This window comes from Callithrix jacchus, chromosome 7, assembly GCF_049354715.1.
Source record: "Callithrix jacchus isolate 240 chromosome 7, calJac240_pri, whole genome shotgun sequence".
Lineage (NCBI taxonomy): Eukaryota > Metazoa > Chordata > Mammalia > Primates > Cebidae > Callithrix > Callithrix jacchus.
The window spans coordinates 88,528,853-88,548,715 of record NC_133508.1 but is presented as its reverse complement, the minus strand read 5'-3'; the positions used below and the strand labels follow the sequence as shown (position 1 = coordinate 88,548,715).

General features: G+C 43.9%; 1 protein-coding gene across 38 annotated transcripts in view; it reads right to left on the bottom strand.

The window, feature by feature from the left end:
* Positions 1 to 2,498, bottom strand: part of OSBPL9 (oxysterol binding protein like 9) — a 185,664-nt gene extending 183,166 nt beyond the window's left edge. For 30 of the 38 annotated variants that reach the window (XM_054236222.2, XM_078331725.1, XM_078331728.1 and 27 more), the window contains exon 1: positions 2,309 to 2,438. Coding sequence is in view for 8 of the 38 variants with exons in the window: in XM_009001204.5 (XP_008999452.2) it covers positions 2,309 to 2,473 (165 nt within the window). In the remaining 30 variants the exon portion in view is untranslated. Of the gene's footprint in view, positions 1 to 2,308 lie in introns of all 38 variants that reach the window. The other 8 variants (XM_009001204.5, XM_054236220.2, XM_002750813.5 and 5 more) reach the window with 1 other exon arrangement.
* Positions 2,499 to 19,863: the final 17,365 nt, after the last annotated feature.

Genomic DNA, 19,863 nt, shown 5'->3' with positions numbered 1-19,863 from the left:
AATGTTTTATGGAATCTGGTCACAGAAAGGATAAATACTGAAGGAAAAAAATAATTTTTTTTTAAACCTGTATTTAGCTATTAAGACAGGGAGATATTTGTCCAAGTACTCAAAAACTAAAAGGGCAACAAAGCAGAAAAAGGATACATGAAAGGAAGAAAAAGAGTAGAAAGGAAGATTCTTTCTGGGCTAGGCATTCCCAAGAACCTCACCTTGGGGCCTCTCCAGTAAGGTCCTAGATTCAGATCCACACAAATCTGGGATGTGAAGAGTAACTTAATTGCATAGTGCCACTAATTGAAATCACTCTAACTTGAATAAGGTCCGTAGGATTTTCTGATTATCACATCTACTGAAACCCAGTTTGCTTTTACTTTATCTAGGCCATGGCTTTATAATTCCAGAGTTTTCAGGATATAATATTCAGTTGCCTCTCTTTCACGCCTACCTAAAGACAATCTTGAAGAATGTGTTTAAGATTTATTACGGTTTAGTCTTTTTCCCTTTAAAAACTATGTAGAGAAAGAAAGCTGACAGCTGAAGGATGATGCAAGTAATACTTTTACTTTTGCAAGCTTGCCTTTAGTAACTCACAACTTACACTTCTCCTTCCTGTAGTGAAAGTGAAGTTTAGTAGAAAAAGTCAATAATCTGGCATCTCAATTCCACCTCTTAGTGCTATGTGATGTTGAGTAAATTGTTTTAAAAGCCTGGAGCCTCAGATTTCAAAACTGTAACTGGGGATATTAAATGGAGATAATGAACTACCACCTTGCAGAATTATTAGGAATAAAATGAATTAAAGGACTCACTAAGCTAGTATATAAGCTCCAGAAGAGGAACAGTGAGTGTCTTTATTACTGTTCATTCTTGCTGGCATGAAAACGCACATACCAACTCAATTATATATATATATTTTTTACTTTGGTCTCTTTTCTTCTGCAAACCAGCTCAATAATATTTTTTAAATGAACAAATAAATTAAGTGTACCCTTTCTCTCATGAACATTAATCCTTCTTCCATAATCATATGTTTTTCTTTCTGTCTTCTATTTGTTCTAAAGCTTTCTGGGCACTATATTTTGTCCTTTTAAATGTTTTCTTCCCTCATCTCGGCTATTGTTAACTATACACCATTAAGAGAAAGTAACTTTCTAAGTAATTTATCTCCCTAATACACTCACCCTCCATATCGAATGCGATGAAGGCGGAAGGGATAGTCAAAACTTAAGATTCGAGGCCAGGCGCGGTAGCTCAGGCCTGTAATTCCAGCATTTTGGGAGGCCAAGGCGGGAGGATCACCTGAGGTAAGGAGTTCAAGACCAGCCTGGCCAACATGGTGAAACCCCGTCTCTACTAAAAGTACAAAAATTAGCTGGGTGTAGAGTGCACACCTGTGATCCCAGCTACTCGGGAGGCTGAGGTAGGAGAATCGCTTGAATCTGGGAGGGGCAATTTGTAGTGAGCCGAGAACGCGCCATTGCACTACAGCCTGGGCGACAGAGCAAGACACACACCGTCTCCAAAAAAAAAAAAAAAAAAAAAAGATTCATAACAATTTATCTACTTGTCCACGGCCACCAACTTATGTTAACAGTGAGGCCCTGAGCCCAGCCCTCCGCAGAATATAATTACAAGGGGAAACTGCACTGTCCCTTCTCTCTCTGCGCTGACAAGAGACTCTAGTGTAGGAAATCCTCGGTTCTCAAAAGTTAAAGCGTCGTTTGAGCTCTCCTCCCGCTGAATAGAGGCGTGCGTCCCTTGAATGAGACACACAACCTGAACAGACCGGAGGAATTTCGGACCCCCTGGTGTTGCCCGAGGGCCGATCACCTTTGGACCTGTACCGGCTCCTCCGGCCACTCCTCCGAGGAAGCAGAGCTCTTCAATCCCAGGAGGGAAGCTAAGGGGTGCGGCCGACTACAGGGCCTTGGTGGGACAGTATAAAGTCCATGACAACATATGAAGACGGCATGAACCACACGACTGGACCTTTTAAACCATGGCTACGACCACCCTTACCCACTCACAACCGTGCCGGACCCCACCATCGCTTAAAGAAGACCCTAAAAAAGAAACTTGGCTCACTCCCAACCCATAAATCAGACAGCTAGTTTCTATTTATTGGCTGCGCCCCTATCTCCCTCACCCTCATTGGCTATCTGAGAGGTAAAACCCTCCCCCATAAGGGAACCCTCTCGTACGGCGGCACCCCCAGACTAGCAACCTCAACTCAGCCACCTAAAACCCCGGTCCCCCAGGAAACGTGGCCCCAAAGCGCCCGAAGCTGAGCCCTCCAAGGACTCACCGTGTAATAGGAGAGCAGTCCTGCATTGTAGTCCAGCACGAACCAACGGTACTGCCAGCCCTTCATCACATTAGTCCATTTGCTCAGCGGACCTTCCATGATGGACGCCATCTTAGGAGCCGCCAATGACAACAAACGGCCTGACGTCACTCGTCTATATAGCATTCAGCAGAGGGGGGCGGGGCCTCCCGGGGCGGAGCGGGTCCTGGGCGGGTCCTGGGCGGAACCAGCGGAAGCTCCTCTGAGCAGACTAGCCGACCCACGCCCCCAGCGATCAAGTCAAACACGCTTTCTTTGGGCGCCTATTGTGTGCTGGACTCCCTGCCAGGGATGCGAGAATCCAAACGTGAATACTGCTGTTAAAATTATTTATAATCTGTCATGGTATTAGAGTAAAAAAAAAAATTATTCATGAAGAACATATTAATAAATAATTTTACTTGCCGTGATGATACATTCCACTTTCAAAAGATTTCGTATCTGATATTCATTCATGAATTCATTCCACAAATCCATTCATTTAATAAATAGTCGCTGTTTTGTGCTAGATATTCTTCTAGTCATTGGGGATACAGCAGAGCCTTCGTGACAGGTGAGGAGAATGGTAAAATAAATAGCAAATTATATCGTACATTAAAAATTCATAAATGCTATGGAGAAAAACATAAGCAAGAGGGAGCCTTGGGCCTGCTATTTTAAATTCCCAAACGGAAAGCCTGAACGAGAAGGTAACTTTTAAGCAAAGAACTGAAGAAAGTGAAGGAGGGAGCCTGGTGGAAGAGCCTTCCAAGACGAAGGAATAGCAAATGCAAAGACCAGATGTTAGGAGTCAGTGTGTCATCTTGAGGCATCAGCAAGGAGGTCAGTGTAGGTGGAGCAGTGAACCAGGGAGGAAGAGGTGAGAGACAAGGTCAGAGAAGTAGGGTTAGATCACTAACAGCCTACAAGGGCAATTTAAGTATTTATTGGCCAGTCGTAGCTTGCACCTGTAATCTCAGCACTTTGGGTGGCCAAGGCAGGCGGATCACTTGAAGTCAGGAGTTCGAGACCAGCCTGGCCAACATGGTGAAACCCCATCTCTACTAAAAATACAAAAATTATCCGGGTGTGGTGGTACATCCTATAGTCCTAGCTGAGGCACAAGAATCGCTTGAACCCAGGAAGCAGAGGTTGCAGTGAGTCGAGATTGCACCACTGCACTCCAGCCTGGGTGACAGAGTCAAATTCCATCTCAAAAAAAAAAAAAAATGAGTTATTGACCACCTACAATATCTATGCACTGTTGGAGGTCCTGGTAATACAGCAGTGAATAAGCTCAGAGCTTAAATTCTGTGATGAAAGCAATCACTAAACAAGTAAATAAGAAAAATATCCAATACTGATTAACACTGCAGATAATTTAATAAATTACTGTAATAGGAAGCCAATAGGTAGCTAGTTTATAGTGGGTAGTCAGGGCAGGCCTCTTAGGAAGTGGCTTTAAACTTAGATATGTAGGATAAGAAAAAGCCAGCCAAGGAAAAGAGCTAAAAAGGAAACTAAAAGGTAAGGCACTAGCTGGAAATGGAGGTGAGGTCAAGAGAAGGGTTTTCTTTGTCCTTTTTAAAAATTATTATTTAGATTGAAGACACTAGAGAATATTATTTTGCTGATTTTCAGGAGAGGGAAAAACTGGGGACATCCTAGAGAAAGGAGAGAATAGCAGCAGTGAAGCCCTTCCTAAGATTGAGACCTCTTTTTGTGTTAGCGAAACACTGGAATGAAATACAAAAAAGAAAGAAAGGAAAAGACAGACCCTAAGCCCAAATGCAAGGGTTGACTTTTGATAGGAGCAGAGATGCTTCATCCAAAGTAGGAAGGAAGAGCAGAGAGTATGGGTTCAGAGTATGGGTTCAATCCTAACTACTGCCAGTGGGTCAGTAGTTAGATGGCATAGAAATGAATGAGTTTCTGGTTTTTTTCCTCTTTTCTTTCTTTTTTCTTTTTTTTTTTTTTTTTTTTTTTTTTTTTGAGAGAGAGTTTTACTCCTGTGACCCAGGCTGGAGAGCAGTGACAAGATCTCAGCTTACTGCAACCTCCACCTCCTGGGTTCACGTGATTCTCCTGCCTCAGCCTCTCAAGTAGCTGGGATTATGGGTGCTCATCACCATGCCCAGCTAACTTTTGTATTTTTAGTAGAGAAGGGGTTTCACCATGTTGGCCAGGCTGGTCTTGAACTCCTGACCTCAAGTGATCCATCCGTCTCGGCCTCCCAAAGTGTTGGGATTATAGGTGTGAGCCACTGCACGAGGCCAAATTTCTGTTTCTAGTAAAGGAAAGGCTCAAAGCTTAGTAGTTAAGAATGTAGATTCTGGTGCCATAGTACCAGGGTTTTAGTAGCCAGATTCATCACTATATGGTCTTAGGCAAGTTTGCTAACTTCTCTATGCCTTGGTTTCCCCTTCTTTAAAATGTGGATGACAAGACTAGCTGTTTCCAAAGATTGTTTTGAGGATTAAGTGAGCTCTTATGGGTAGAGAGCTTAAAGCAGAGCCTGGTAGGTAGTAAGCACTCAATTAATATTAGTTCTTATTCTGCAGTTATACAAGGAGCAGGGGATATACATACATAAATAAATTTATTTATATATAAGAACTATATATATATAATTCTTATATATGTAAAAATAATATATATAAAAAATAATATATATAAGAACTATATAAGAAATAATATAAATATATATATATTTATTTATTTATGTATCCTAAGAACTATATATCTATTCCCAAAGAAATGTGAGGTGGGCCAGGCTTGGTGGTTGACACATGTAATCCCAGTGTTTTGGGAGGCTGAGGTGGGAGAATCGCTTGAGGCCAGGAGTTTAGGACCAGCCTGGGCAACATAGCAGAACCCCATCTCTACAAAAAAATAAAATTTTAAATTTAAAAAATTAGTTGGCTGTGGTGGCACACATCTGTAGTCCTACCTACTCAGGAAGCTGAGGCAGGAGGAGGACTGCTTGAGCTCAGGAGTTCAAGGCTGCAGTGAGCCAAGATCATGCACTGCACTCCAGCTTGTGTTGGATGTCAGAGTGAGACCCTGTCTATGCAAGAAATTTTCAAAATAAGTAAATAAGAATATATCTGAAAGGGATAGCAGCCAAAAACGAGTGTCCTGTTTCTCCTTTCCTTTCTTTTCCTTGGGATAGCCTCTTTTCTATAGATGACAGTTTAATAAAGGTTTCTGAGAATAAGGGAGATGTTTGGCTTCTTCAAGAAAGCCAGGCCAGGCGCATTGGCTCATGCCTGTAATCCCAGCACTTTGGGAAGCCAAGATGGGAGGATCGCTTGAGCCCAGGAGCTACAGACCAGTCTGACAACAAAGTGAAACTCCTGGGCAACAAAGAACAGCCTGGACAACAAAGTGAGACCTTGTCTCTACCAAAAATTAAAAGGTTAGTGAGGTCATGGTGGTGCACACCTGTAGTCCTAGCTACTTGTGGGGCTGAGGCAGGAGGATCACTTGAGCCCAGGAGGTCAAGGATACCGTGAGCAGAGATCACACCGCTGCATTCCAGCCTAGGCAAGGCAACAGTTCAAGACCTGTCTCAAAAAAAAGAAGAAGAAAGAAAGAAAACAAAAGGAAAGGAGAGGAGGGGAAAGCGAAGGGTGGGGAAGGGAGGAGGCCAAAGATTAAGAAATATAGTACCTATTCAGGAGCTCACCAGGACATGAAACATGCATGCAACTGAGTGTAGTACAAAGCCATTTCTCTTTCCTTTTGGATATATTTTTGTCTCATTAATTCCACCACTTATTATCTACCCTATGCCAGGGACTGTGCCAGGAATATTATATACCTTATCACATTTAACAATCACAATAACCCTGTGAGTATTTTAATCTTCACATTTTACAAACAAGGAAACTGAGATTCGAAGAAATGAACAAACTTACCCAGGTACCTAAGAGTTTTAATTAGCGAATTAACAAGCATCTGAGTCCATATAAACACCTATCTGTGTTTTCATCATGCTACATGGCCTCCTCAAAGCACACTATACACTTCCGATAGAAACGTGATGTTCTAGACTAATCAGCAGAAAGGCTCATGTTGTTGATGTCTTTAGGGATAAGCAAAGTGTAGAGATCTTGAAGCATCATGACTCAGATTAAGTTAAAAAATTTACATAGTGTTCATTAGCACACTTACATTAGCTTCTTAACCAGGTCTTATCTTTGTAGCCCTAGAAACTAGCCCAGTTCTTGTAACACAGAAGGTGCTTAATAATTATTGTTTGATCTGATTAGTTTGCTCCATTGAAATAATTATTATTTGAACTGAATCTGTGTTCCGTTTAAACCGACCAAAAAGTTTCAAGGATTGTGCTAAACTCCATCTCTTACATTGTCTCCTTTATTCCCCTCAACAATCCTTCAAGTTTTGTCCTATTACACCAGTTTTACAGATAAGGACACTGTGACACAGAGTTATTTAGTGGCTTGCCCAAGCTCACACAACTAGTAAACAGCAGAACCAGAATTAGAATCTAGATCTTTTTATACCAGATCCATTTCAACCCAGCAGCAAGCTATATTTGCATTGTCTATGTGTAAATATCTTCATTGCTTCTTGGTCTTTTGGCTAAGATTAAGTGTAGTAAATAAATATCTGGGACATGACACAGCCAGCATCATCAACTTCTAAATCAGTTTTAACTTTCCTCAGGGTCACCAGGCATCAGCAGGCTCTACTTAGCTTCTAATGTCAAAACACAGGTCATCAAGGAGAGCCGGAAGCAAGTGCAATCTTTGACTCCTAAGACCATGGCCAATTCCGCAGCACTTTTTCTACATTCTGCACAAAGTGTCAAACTACATGCTTTAGATAATTAGCTAAAATTACACATGGTGGAGACACATTGGCTATCATTCCTACATTCCTCAGTGACGGGGGTCTTGTGGACTGAGGTGGCAGCTGATGCATAGCAGAAAAAGAGGATTAGACTCAGAACTGAAAGGTAGAGTCAATGCTAACCATAAAACATCAAAAACTTGTCAAGGACAGGAATTGGGACAGATTCACCCTGCCATTCAGAATATCAATAAATATTAAACTAAAGACATGATATTTGAAAGACCGTTAAAATTGAGGACAAAATGGAGAGCAGCAAGACGAGATAAGAAAAAACAGAGACTTTTAAAAAGCTAATCAAGCAACAGAGGGTTTCAGTTTGGACAATGACAGCATGGATGAAGAATGGGAAAGATACTCTTCTGTATATTGATTGGGAAACATTTTGGAGATAAGATTTTAAAACTCACTAAGCAGTGGAATTAAATGAAGAGGGAGTAAGGAGAAACAGAGATAATACCAAGGTTTCTAACTTTTGTAACTGAATAATTATTTAAGTAGCCAATAAATATATTAAGTTCTTAATTAGAAAGAACTTAAATAATTATTAAGTTCTTAATAATTATTTAAGTTCTTTCTTTATCTATTTGAGACAGAATCTCACTCTGTCACCCAGGCTGGGGTGCAGTAGCACCATCTTGGCTCATTGCAACCTCCAGCTCCCAGGTTCAAGCAATTCTCCTGCCTCAGCCTTCCAAGTAGCTGGGACTACAGGCACCCACGACCACACCTGGCTAATTTTTGTATTTTTAGAAGAGAGACAGGGTTTCTCCATGTTGGCCAAGCTGGTCTCGAACTCCTGACCTCAGGTGATCTGCCCCCACCCAACCTCGGCCTCTCAACGTGCTAGTATTACAGGTGTGAGCCACCACGCCCAGACTGTTTTATTTTTAAAAAGGAAGAACACAAATGGCTTGCGTTTCTCAATAGGAAGTTTCCTTCCTTTACACAGCTATTTAGACCATGAATTTTTCCCTTAGTTTCTAGCAAAAATAATTTCCAACTTTTTCACAGCCAAGAGTGTAGGTACAAATTACTTCATACTGCATTCTGTTGTTGGTTTGCTGCCTTCTCTTCCTAAACTTCACACCAAGTGCTTTTTGTTATTGCTGTTATTGTTGTCATGTTTCTTAATTGGCATTTGTTGGGCATCAAATGAAACAACATTTCTAGACTGCTGCTTTATTAAGGGAAAACACAGAAACCTACAAGAACTTGACTGTCCTTTGTTGGGTGTAGAGAAAACAAGATCATGCTTACATTTGGGAGAAGCAAAATAAGACATAGCCTGTTTTGCTAACAGACAGCAAGTCCTGTTTTTTTTTGTTTTTTTCACCCTTTCCTCTAGCTACAGAGGAAGAAAGGGAAACATCAAGTTTAGGAAAGGCTATGACTTTCAGGCAAAAGGGAGTTGAGGAATGGAGAGAAAATATTTTGGGAGATTTAGGCTCTGTAAGTCTTCTAAGGAAATAAAAGAAAAGAGGAATGAACTGATCTTTTGCCTTCTCCTTCCAATGTCCCCTTGGAGACCCACAACCCAGCTACCCTGGGCCTTAAACATTTTACAAATACCCTCCTTCACAGGTGTAAGTGACCCTTTATTCTTTACAGCCCCATCTGTACCCTGAATAAACATGTAACAGTGTCTGGGACAACTTATTGCATCTACTCATTGAGTGCCTGGTTCTCCCATCTCTTGGGTTCTTTGAGGACTCAGTCATATGTGCATCCATAAGCTTAGCACAGTGCCTCACATAGACAGCATGGAACAGAAAGCAGCAGTCAATCTGCTTAGCAGCAGCAGGCAATCTGAATAAAAGGGTCAGGGAAGGCCAGGGAAGCTGGATTGCCAGGAACTGTTTTTACTTACATTTTGTACTTATTTGGGTTGGCTGAGAGGAGCTCATAGAGATTAGGGAGCTAATTCTCCCAAGCCACTGTCTTGAATAAATGATAGTCAAGGAAAAAGTCGCTTCTCTAGCTAAAATCTCATTGAGGTCAGTGACTTATTCACCACCATATCTCCAATATAAGAATACTGCCTGGGGCATAGCAGCCCATGTTGAATGTTTATAAAGATGATCTGAATTGAGCTTTTTGCCTTTCTCCTGTTATTCTCTCTTCCTAAAGTATCTTTCCCTTCTTTCTTTGCCTAAGGAACTGATTATTCATATCTCAATTTAAATATCAGTTCTTGGCCTGGCATCTTGGCTCACACCTGTAATCCCAGCACTTTGGAAGGCCAAGGCGGGCAGATCACCTGAGGTTGGGAGTTCAAAACCAGCCTGGCCAACATGGTAAAAACCCATCTCTACCAAAAATACTAAATTAGCCAGGCATGGTGGTGCATGCCTGTAATCCCAGCTACTCAGGAGGCTGAGGTTGCAGTGAGCCGAGATCGCACCACTGCACTCCAGCTGGGGCAACAGAGCAAGACTTTGTCTCAAAAACAACCACAACAGCAACAACAACAACAACAACAAATATCAGTTCCTTTTTGAGAATTTCTGTGGACACTCACACCTGTACCCACACCCAAATAGAGCTAATCTTACCTTTACTGTGTTCTACAGCAAATTACATATCCTAATTAATGTAGCAATTATCTCACAGCATCCTTTATGAGTTCATCTACAGTGCATTGTGACAAGAATATACTACATTGTAAGACATGTGTGTGTGGCTGGGCATGGTGGCTCACGCCTGTAATCCCAGAACTTTGGGAGGCCAAGGCAGGAGGATCATGAGGTCAGGAGTTCGAGACCAGCCTGGCCAACATGGTGAAACCCTGCCTCTACTAAAAAGACAAAAAACTACCTGGGTGTGCTGGCATGTGCACCTGTAATCCTAGCTACTTGGGAGGCTCAGGCAGAAGAATTGCTTGAACTCAGGAGGCAGAGGTTGCAGTGAGCTGAGATTCCACCGTTACACTCCAGCCTGGGTGACAGGGTGAGACTTTTGTCTCAAAAATAAAAGATATGTGTGTTTTAGAAGGGCAACTCTATCTACTGTAACCAGGATGAATGTCATGCTGGAGTCAGGGAGATCAAAGGCTCTGAGAGACAGAGTGGCCTGGATGAAATTCCTGGATGAAAGGAAAGGAAGAAAATGGAGAGAACAAATGCTAAAGAAGTTAGGAAAAGGGAAGAATCAGGTGGACTCTAGATTGCCAGGTCGGGAACACAGGGAAAAAAGTGAGTTTAAGGGAACATTGAGAAATATAACATAGAATATGTTGAATTTGAAGTATATAGCACATCCAGATTGAAATAGACATTCAGGGCCAGGTATAGTGGCTCACGCCTGTAATCCCAGCACTTTGGGAGGCTGAAGAGGGGGCGGATCACTTGAGGTCAGGAGTTCGAGACTAGCCTGGCCAACATGGTGAAATCCTGTCTCTACTAAAAATAAAAAATTTAGCTGGGTGTCTAGCCCATGCTTGTAATCCCAGCTACTTGGAAGGCTGAGGTAGGAGAATTGCTTGAACCCAGGAGGCAGAGATTGCAGTGAGCTGAGATTTCGCCACCGCACTTCAGCCTGGGTGACAAGAGTGAAACACCATCTCAGAAAAGAAAAGAAATAATAGACATTCAGCTAGCAAGTGGATATCCTAATTTGGAGCTCAAGAAATAAACCACTGCTGGAATTACACATTAGAGTTTTAATACATAGGCGGTAGCTGGCCAGGAGTGGTGATTCATGCCTGTAATTCCAGCACTTTGGGAGGTTGCAGCATGAGGCCGGAGGATCACTTGAAGCCAGGAGTTCGAGCCAGCCTGGGCAACATAGCCAGACCCTGTCTCTACTGAAAAAAAAAAGCCAGGCATGATGGCACTTGCCTGTAGTTCTAGCTACTCAGGAAGCAGAGGTGGGAGGAACTCTTGAGCCCAGGTGATCAAGGCTGCAGTGAGCGATGATGGTATCACTGCACTCCAACCTGGGCGACAGAGTGACACCCTATCTCTTAAAAAAAGAGAGAGAGAGAGAGAGAGAGAGAGAGAGAGTAGCTGAAGGCATGGGAAGCACTGAGATCAGGGAAAGTGGATAGAGTGTATGGTTCAGGATGTAACCCTAGAGGACAGCAAAATTTAAAGAAGAGGAAAAAGAAGAGAAGCCAGGAAAAAGGGATTAAGAATGAATAATTTGAATGAGAAAAAATGAGAGTGGCTTGAGAAAGTCAAGGCCTAGGGGAAATACTTCAAGATCAAATGCAGGAAATTAAGAGGCATTCTCTTCTGTGAACTCTATTTCTATGTGAATTGGTCATTAACAGATAGGTAGGGGAAAGGGGAGGTCATAGATTTAGTTAGTGAACTTTAAGAAGATGATGAAGTGTGAAAGGCGAGACAGAGGGGCTCTGTGAAGTGAAAAAAAGGGATAGAAGTAGTAATAAGGGTCCAGCTGAGTTTAAACATACAAACCATTGGTAGCACTGGCTTACCTTGTTTGGAAAGACTGAGGGATTTTTTTTTCCCCAGCAATTCTCCACAACCTGTGTCTAGGAACAGGAGGTACATCATTGGAATTGCCCAAGGTGAGAGAAATTTATAAGGTAGATGAAGTGAAAAAACTAGGAAGAAAGGATTTGAGAGTAGTTGATTAGCCTATATGTTAGAGTAGGTAGTTAGGCAGACATGAGTAGGGCAGGAAAGCCTCCCTACCCAGGAATGTCAAATGACCATCAGATGATGGTCAGGTGATTGTTAAACTATCTCTCTAAAATAATCATTGAATTCCAGGTGTAGTGGCTAACGCCTGTAATCCCAGCACTTTGGAAGGCTGAGAAGGGTGGATCACTTGAGGTCAAGAGTTTGAGATCACCCTGGCCAACATGGTAAAACCCTGTCTCTACTAAAAACAAACAAACAAATAAATAAATAGCTGGCATGGTGGCACATTCCTGCAATCCCAGCCACTGGGGAGGCTGACACAAGAGAACGACTTGAACCCAGGAGTCGGAGGTTACAATGAGCCAAGATCATGCCACTGCACTCTCACCTGGGTGCCAGAGTGAGACTCCATCTCGAAAATAAATAAATACAATTAAATAATAATTGGTCGCAGCTGGTGCCAGGGAAAGGCAGTCTCTCAATGGACAGAAAACACCTGAAGCTGGTGATCAGCAGCTTCTGGAGAATCTCTCAGGAGTTGGATAAGTGGGCTCAAGCAGGTGCGCTAAGAGGCAAAATGGCAGAGTTTAACTGGTATATGACCTTCCTCTAGGAACACTAGACTGATAAGGGAAAAATGCCTGAAATGAGCATATGCACAACTTCAGTAAATACACCATGTATGTGACCAGTGTGCATGTGGACACCCTGCCCCAAGGAAAATCAAGGGAAGAGAGACACAACCCCAGAACTATGCCAATGTATAAAACCCCAAGTCAGGGGTCACCTGGGGTACTTAGGTTTCTAAAGTCATCTGCTTGGCCTTCTTCCAAGTGTACTTTCTTTCGTTTCTCCTCTAAAACTTTTTAATAAACTTTCGCTCCTGCTCTAAAACTTGATTCAGTCTTTCACTCTGCTTTATGCCCCTAAGCCAAATTCTTTCCTCCAAGGAGGCAAGAATTGAGCTTGCTGCAAACCTGTATGGATTCACTGCTGCTAACAGATACACTTAGCTCATGAGATCTAGGATGATTGTGGCAGGAAAGGAGAACAGATGAGGAGGAAGAAGCCAAGAGATTGGATTGGATCTCCTGTGAGGTTAAAGAGAGCTTTAGTGGGAATAAGAAAGCTGGGAAGACGGAAAGTTGTGTGCGTATATACACACACAGTATGATTTCAATTTTATTAAAAATATACCTATCCAAAAGACTATATAGATATGCTACAGAAAAACATCTGTAGACTGGGCATGGTGGCTCATGCCTGTAATCGTAGCACTTTGAGAAACTGAGCCAGGTGGATCACTTGAGATCAGCAGTTTGAGACCAGCCTGGCCAACATGGTGAAACCCCATCTCTACTAAAAATACAAAAATTAACTGGGTATGGTGGCACACACTTGTAATCCCCGCTACTCAGGAGGCTGAGGCAGGAGAATCTCTTGAATCTGGGAGGCGGAGATTGCTAGTGAGCAGAGATTGCACCACTGCACTCCAGCCTGGATGACAGAGTATGACTCTGTCTCAAAAAAAGAAAAGAAAAACATCTGTAGTCAGTTTGTGGGATTATAGTTGGTTTTATTTTCTTTTTCATTATACTTTTGTGTTTTCCAAATTTTCTATAAGTAACAGACGTTGTACCTGTAATTACTTTAAAAGCCATTTTGGAGGCCAGACGCAGTGGCTCACGCCTGTAATCCCAGCACTTTGGGAGACTGAGGTGGGTGGATTATGCGGTCAGGAGTTCGAGACCAGCCTGGCCAACATGGCAAAACCCCATCTCTACTAAAAATACAAAAATTACCAGGGCTTAGTGGTGGGTGCATGTAATCCCAGCTACTCAGGAGGCTGAGGCAGGAGAATTGCTTGAACCCAGGAGGCAGAGGTTGCAGTGAGCCAAGGTCATGCCATTGCACTCCAGCCTGCGCTACAAGAGCAAGACTCCAAAAAAAAAAAAAAAAAAGAAAAGCAATTTTATAAAGGATAAAAAATATATGAAAGAAAAGAAGTACCACTACACTAGATAATTATGTCAGCTCTGAATTTGCCAGGCATCTGCCATTTATAATCAGATGCCTGCCTCCTTAAGGAGCTGAAATAAGCAAGCATTATAGTTCAAACAGGGACATCCTGTCACATTGCAATAGCCTTCTGTGCCAACCAGAAGTCTTGCAGAATTCCCATGCCCTCTTCCTCAGTCTATAGCCATCTAGGTCCTTATAACTTAAAGAGAAATCATCACAGCCATAAATTTCCAGTATATTCATTTGCTACATTTTCCCAAGGAAGTAGCCTTCGCTGAAGAGCAATTCTATGCTGAATCCTGAACCAATTGCTGAAGATACAGAAATCAGTTTCACATAGTTCCTGTCCTCAAGGATTTCAGAGTGTATGTTGCCACACATGGTGACACATGCCTAGCCAGGAGCAAATGTGCTCTGGGCAAAGAGGGGCAACTAAACCAGCCTACATTAGAAACACAGAGCCTTTCCTTTCCATGTCCACTGCTGCTAACTGGTCTCAAACCTGCACCATCTCACTCTTGGATTACCACATAGCTCGGAGTTATCCACTCCACTATTGCTACCTTAAACCTAGTCTCCACACTGTCTGTGAGAGCCATATTTCTAACGAAAAGACAAAGTTTAATTTCTTACTTCCAGACTACATTTTGTGTCATTTGTCTCCCTACCTCCAAATATGATACCATTTCCCTAAATTCAAGTCATTATTGATCTGTGGGACATTTTTGCCATTTCTGTCTCCTCTGTGTTGAATGCCTTTACTCCTCTATGTTTGTCTGGAAAATACCTACTCATCTTTCAGGACTCTATTAGTGTCTGTCATCTCTTCTATGAAGATTTTATTTTTTATCTTTTTTGTTGTTGTTGTTTTGGAATGAGGGTCTCACTATGTTGCCCAGGCTGGTCTCAAACTCCTGGGCTCAAGCTATTCTCCTGCCTCTGCCTCCCTAAGTGCTGGGATTGCAGGTGTGAGCCACTGCTCCCAGCCGATTTTCTTGATTAGTTAAAAACTAGTTAGAAATCACAGTTCCCTTATTTGAATGGCTATTGTAGCACTTGTAATAATTTCCTGCCTTTATTGGTTTGCACATTTGTCTTGTTCATTAGATTATAAACTCTTTAAGGACAGGCGAATGATTTTATTCATCTCACTATCCCAAATACCTAACTCTATTGGCAAACATTTTCTATAAAATGCCAGATAGTAAAATATTTTAGGCTTTGAGGGCCAGATGTTCTTTATCAGAAACACCCAACTCTGCCATGGTAGTAGGGCAAGAACACAAGTGAATGGGCATGGTTGTGTTCCAATAAAACTTTATTTACACAAACATGAAGCTAGGCTGAGCGCAGTGGCTCATGCCTGTAATCCCAGCACTTTGGAAGGCCAAGGCAGCTGGATCATCTGAGGTTAGGAGTTTGAGACCAGCCTGGCCAACATGGTGAAACCCCATCTCTACTAAAAATACAAAAATTAGCTGGGCCTGGTGATGGGCACCTGTAATCCCAGCTACTCGGGAGACTGAGGCAGGAGAATCACTTGAACCCCGGAGGTGGAGGTTGCAGTGAGCTGAGATTGCACCATTGCACTTGAGCCTAGACAATAGAGTGAGACTCCATCTTAAAAAAAAAAAAAGCCATGAGGCTAATCATATTTGGCCTTCAAAACCAGTTTGCTAATTCTTTTAGACTGCAACCTCCACCTACCGGCTTCAAGCGATTCTTCTGCCTCAGTCTCCCAAGTAGCTGGGATTTCAGGTGCCCACCACCATGCCTGGCTAATTTTTGTATTTTTAGTAGACAGGGTTTCACCATTGTGGCCAATCTGGTCTTGAACTCCTGACCTCAGGTGATCCACCTACCGTGGCCTCCCAAAGTGCTGCGATTACAGGAGTGAGCCACCTCGCCCAGCCCTAATGAATTTATTTAATATAAAATGAAGTGGTAGAGGCAGGATTTGCATCCCATTATATTCTGTAGCAAATGCTATTGGTTTCCTGTCCATATTTTCCTGGCATTTACTTCTAGACACTGAAAGCTATTAAAGGGAACACATGCAGCTCATTGCCTGAGGGTTTTGGTTTTCTTTCCTTCTTTCTGACGGAACATGCTTGGCCTGTGCACAGAGCAAGCTGGGAGTTTCGGAGACTTCATGTTATCAGAACCAATGATGTATAAGGAGTTGAATAATGCCCCCATTTTCTCACCACTCCATTGGGATACCATTGCCCTGCACTGTCTCCCAGAGTTCCACCGCATAACTGAGGTCCAGTTGTCCACTATGGTAACTAGCTTAATAATGTATACATTACTATCTTAACTTCAGGTCTTACTACCCAGCTCCTACCCAGGTTAACTGACACCATATGCTAAATAATTTGCTTGTACTCCAACCCAAACCAAGACACATAATTTTTCTAAGCACCTCAGGGCTTAGCCAGAAGACCCCTGCTGGAATGTTTTTGTTGCCTATAAAGAGAAATATATTAACTACTTGTATCTCCTAAAATATTGGCATAGAATAATACAACCACAATAAAAAAGAAGAAGAGTCTTAGAGACTAGAACATAGAATAGGCTTTGCTATAACCCAGCTGTGTGACTTAAGGCAAATCACTTGACTTAAGATTTTTTTTTGTCCACCTTCTAGGAAAGAGGGGCAATATCATGCTTCACTGCGTTTTGTGAGGATGAAATAACATAGGCATTTAAAATGCTCCATCCAGTTCCCTAAATAGAGCTGTAAGATCATTTTCTCTCCAAATCTAAAAACCTTGTTCTCAGTTCTCATTCTCTTTGGCCTCGGTTAATTTACTTTATCTGTATACAATACTGTTATTCCTGATACTGCTTTGTACATTTTTGTTTCACCAGTACATGACTTGTTTTCTTATTTATATTGCTAGTTAACAAAAGCAGGAACTGTTATGCTTATTCATACTTAAGTGAAATCATATATTTGAAAACGGTTTGGGCTGGACGAGGTGGCTCAAGCCTGTAATCCCAGCACTTTGGGAGGCCGAGGAGGGTGGATCACGAGGTCAAGAGATCGAGTCCATCCTGGTCAACATGGTGAAACCCCGTCTCTATTAAAAATACAAAAAATTAGCTGGGCATGGCGGCGCATGCCTGTAATCCCAGCTACTCAGGAGGCTGAGGCAGGAGAATTGCCTGAACCCAGGAGGCGGAGGTTGCAGTGAGCCGAGATCGTGCCATTGCACTCCAGCCTGGGTAACAAGAGCAAAACTTTGTTTTGGAAAAAGAAAAAAAAGAAAATGGTTCACAAACTGCAAAGTGTTTTCTCTTTTTGTTTTTGTTTTGAGACAGGGTCTCACTCTGTCACCCAGGTTGGAATGCAGTGACGAGCGATTCTCCTGCATCAGTCTCCCAAGTAGCTAGGACTACAGGCACACACTGTCATGCCCAGCTAATTTTTGTATTTTTTGCAGAGAAAGGGTTTCACCATGCTTCTCAGGCTAACATTGAACTCCTGAGTCAAGTGATCCTCCTGCATTAGCCTCCCTAAGTGCTGGGATTGCAGGTGTGAGCCACTGCCCCAGGCCTAGTGTTTTTTTTTTATATTTACTTTATTCCATTAACATATTTTGAGCACCCACTGCATGCTAGTCCTTGTGCCAGGCATTAAGGATACAGAAAGAAGATTTGTTCTCTGATTCAAGAGTTTAATTGGCCGAGTATAGTGGCTCATGCCTGTAATCCCATCACTTTGGGAGCCAGACGTGGAAGAATCCCTTGAACCCAGGAGTTTGAGACCAGCTAGGGCAATACAGTGAAACCCCCTGTCTCTACAAAAAAAAAAAAAAAAAATGTTTTAATTAGCTTGGTGTGGTGACTTGTGCCTGTAGTCTCAGCTACTCAGGAGGCTGAGGTGGGAGGATCCCTTCAGCCCAAGAGGTCAAGGCTCCAGTGAGCTATGATCATGCCACTGTGCTCATGCCAACTGGTGGGGGTCCTGGTGTCTAGGGCCGAACCGGCAACCGGCTCCGAACAGGCTTTAACAGGAGGGGTTCGGGTGGAGGAATGGCTCCAGCAAAGGCCCTACCAGAGCCGGGTCAGGTGGATGGGCATGAGGACCAGTGGCCAGGCTGCAGAAGCCAGCCAGCTCGGGAGAGAAGGGCAGGGGGTGCGCATTGCAGATGCTGCTGGGGGCTTGTCCAGAGAGCACCAGGGGACACGAAAGTGGTTGGGGACACAGACACGATCAGACTTGCATTTCACCAGGCACTCTTTAGCTGCCCATGGGGTGTCTGGGCTCTGTGAGATGACCCTGCTTTGACCGGGTCAGAAATTATGACTGGTTTCCAGAGAGAACGTTGGTTAGTGATTGGCTATGGGGAGGAGGGTGCGTTGAGCTAACCGGGGTCCCCCTGAAGTGCCCCCGTGGTCTCTGGTTTCCCCAGGATCTGTTTCCTCAGTCCCAGGCAGGATTGGCTCCCCTGCACCCTTTGTCTTTGTGATCCCTTCCAGCCAGAAACCAGAAGTGAATAAAGTGACAACAAGCAGCCAGGCCACTGCTGTGGAGGGTGGGCCACAGCCCAGAGCTGGTCATGTGCCAGGCACCCTGCCCTCCAGGCCCTTCAGAGTGGCAGGAGCTGGAGGTGGGACTCGAGCTTGTGGGAGCTGAGCCTGCAGCGAGTGGCAAAGAGCCAGCTGGGGCTGTGCCTGGTCACTGTCCCCTCCCCCAGAAGTTGTGCGTGGGATAATCAGCTCGGTGAAGATGCCTGCCTGAAGATTTTCACCATTGTCCCTGACCTCAGTCCCCCAGTCCATGCAGGGCGTCTGTGAGGACTGGGACTTATGCAGGGCAGCCCCACGTGATAATGATATGCGCTGTGGCCAGCTGGGCATCCTGTCACCAGCTTTTCCGGGGTCTGCCAGGTGGGGTGTATGCCGTGAGCCACAGCAGAAGCGGGCCGGGCCTGAGTTCTGATACCTGCTCCTCTGCCTTGTCCGCTGCTGATGTAGGAAGGCCCCTTCTCCCACCCTCGGTGCAACGTCCAACCTGAACCAGCCCCCTCAGCCCAGCAACACCGCCCCCTAATGCGGATGTCAACCTAAAGAAAGAAACAGAATCACAATCCATATAGGGAGGTTGTCTGGGTCAAGGCTGAGAGAGCTGCCCAGGACGCCAAGGTGTCCTGGGAGTGCTCCATTCACCCTTATTACCAGGAAGTGTTTCAAGACTGAAGGGGACAGGGAGTGGGCTGACATGATGTCAGCAGGAATTCTGACTGCTTTCCAGAGAGAACCTTGGTGATGGGCTAGACAGTGTTGAATGACGGGGTAAGAGTTACGGGGTCCAGCATGCAGCTGTTTATGTCAACTGGCGTCAGTGTGGAACCCACAGAGCAAGTGGCTTCACGAGGTCTTTAGCTCAAGTGGGAGTGAGATGTGACTGCTGTCTCATTCCAGTGCCTCTCTGGGCCTGATAACTAAAGGGAGTTCACATTTCTCAGATACAAAGTTCCTTTTCTTTTTCATGGATCTAAGCAATGGGTCACTCAGGCATGGGGACTCCTGGGCCATCTCTGGGTTTTCAGGGAGGGCCTGGTCTGGAAGGAGGGGTCTCATCTCCTAGAGCCCCAGGGATGGGTGTGTAGGAATAGGGGCACTGGTGCACAGATATGTGTGTCCCCTGTGTGTGTGTGGACACAGTGGGCCCCATGGCTCTTCACGTTGGATGGTATCCACCAAAGGCCTTTGCTCTGTGGCCACTGTCCACTTCCACTTGGCCTCCCAAGTCATCCTGGCTGGCTGGTGACGCCTTGGGTTAGTGTGGGGTGGCTGATGTGTGTTGGGGGCTGCAGGTCCTGGGTCTCTGACACAGGTGTATCTGGGCAAGCACACCAAGCCTGTGGTTTAAAGGGATGGGTACCTGTGTGCATGTGTGTGTGTGTGTGTGCATGTGTGTGTGCACGTGTGGCAAAAGGCTTTGCTGCATGGTTTTTGTGTGGGTCTGTCTTCGAGTGTCACATGTGCCTTTCTGTGTTTCTCTGTGAGTTTTCC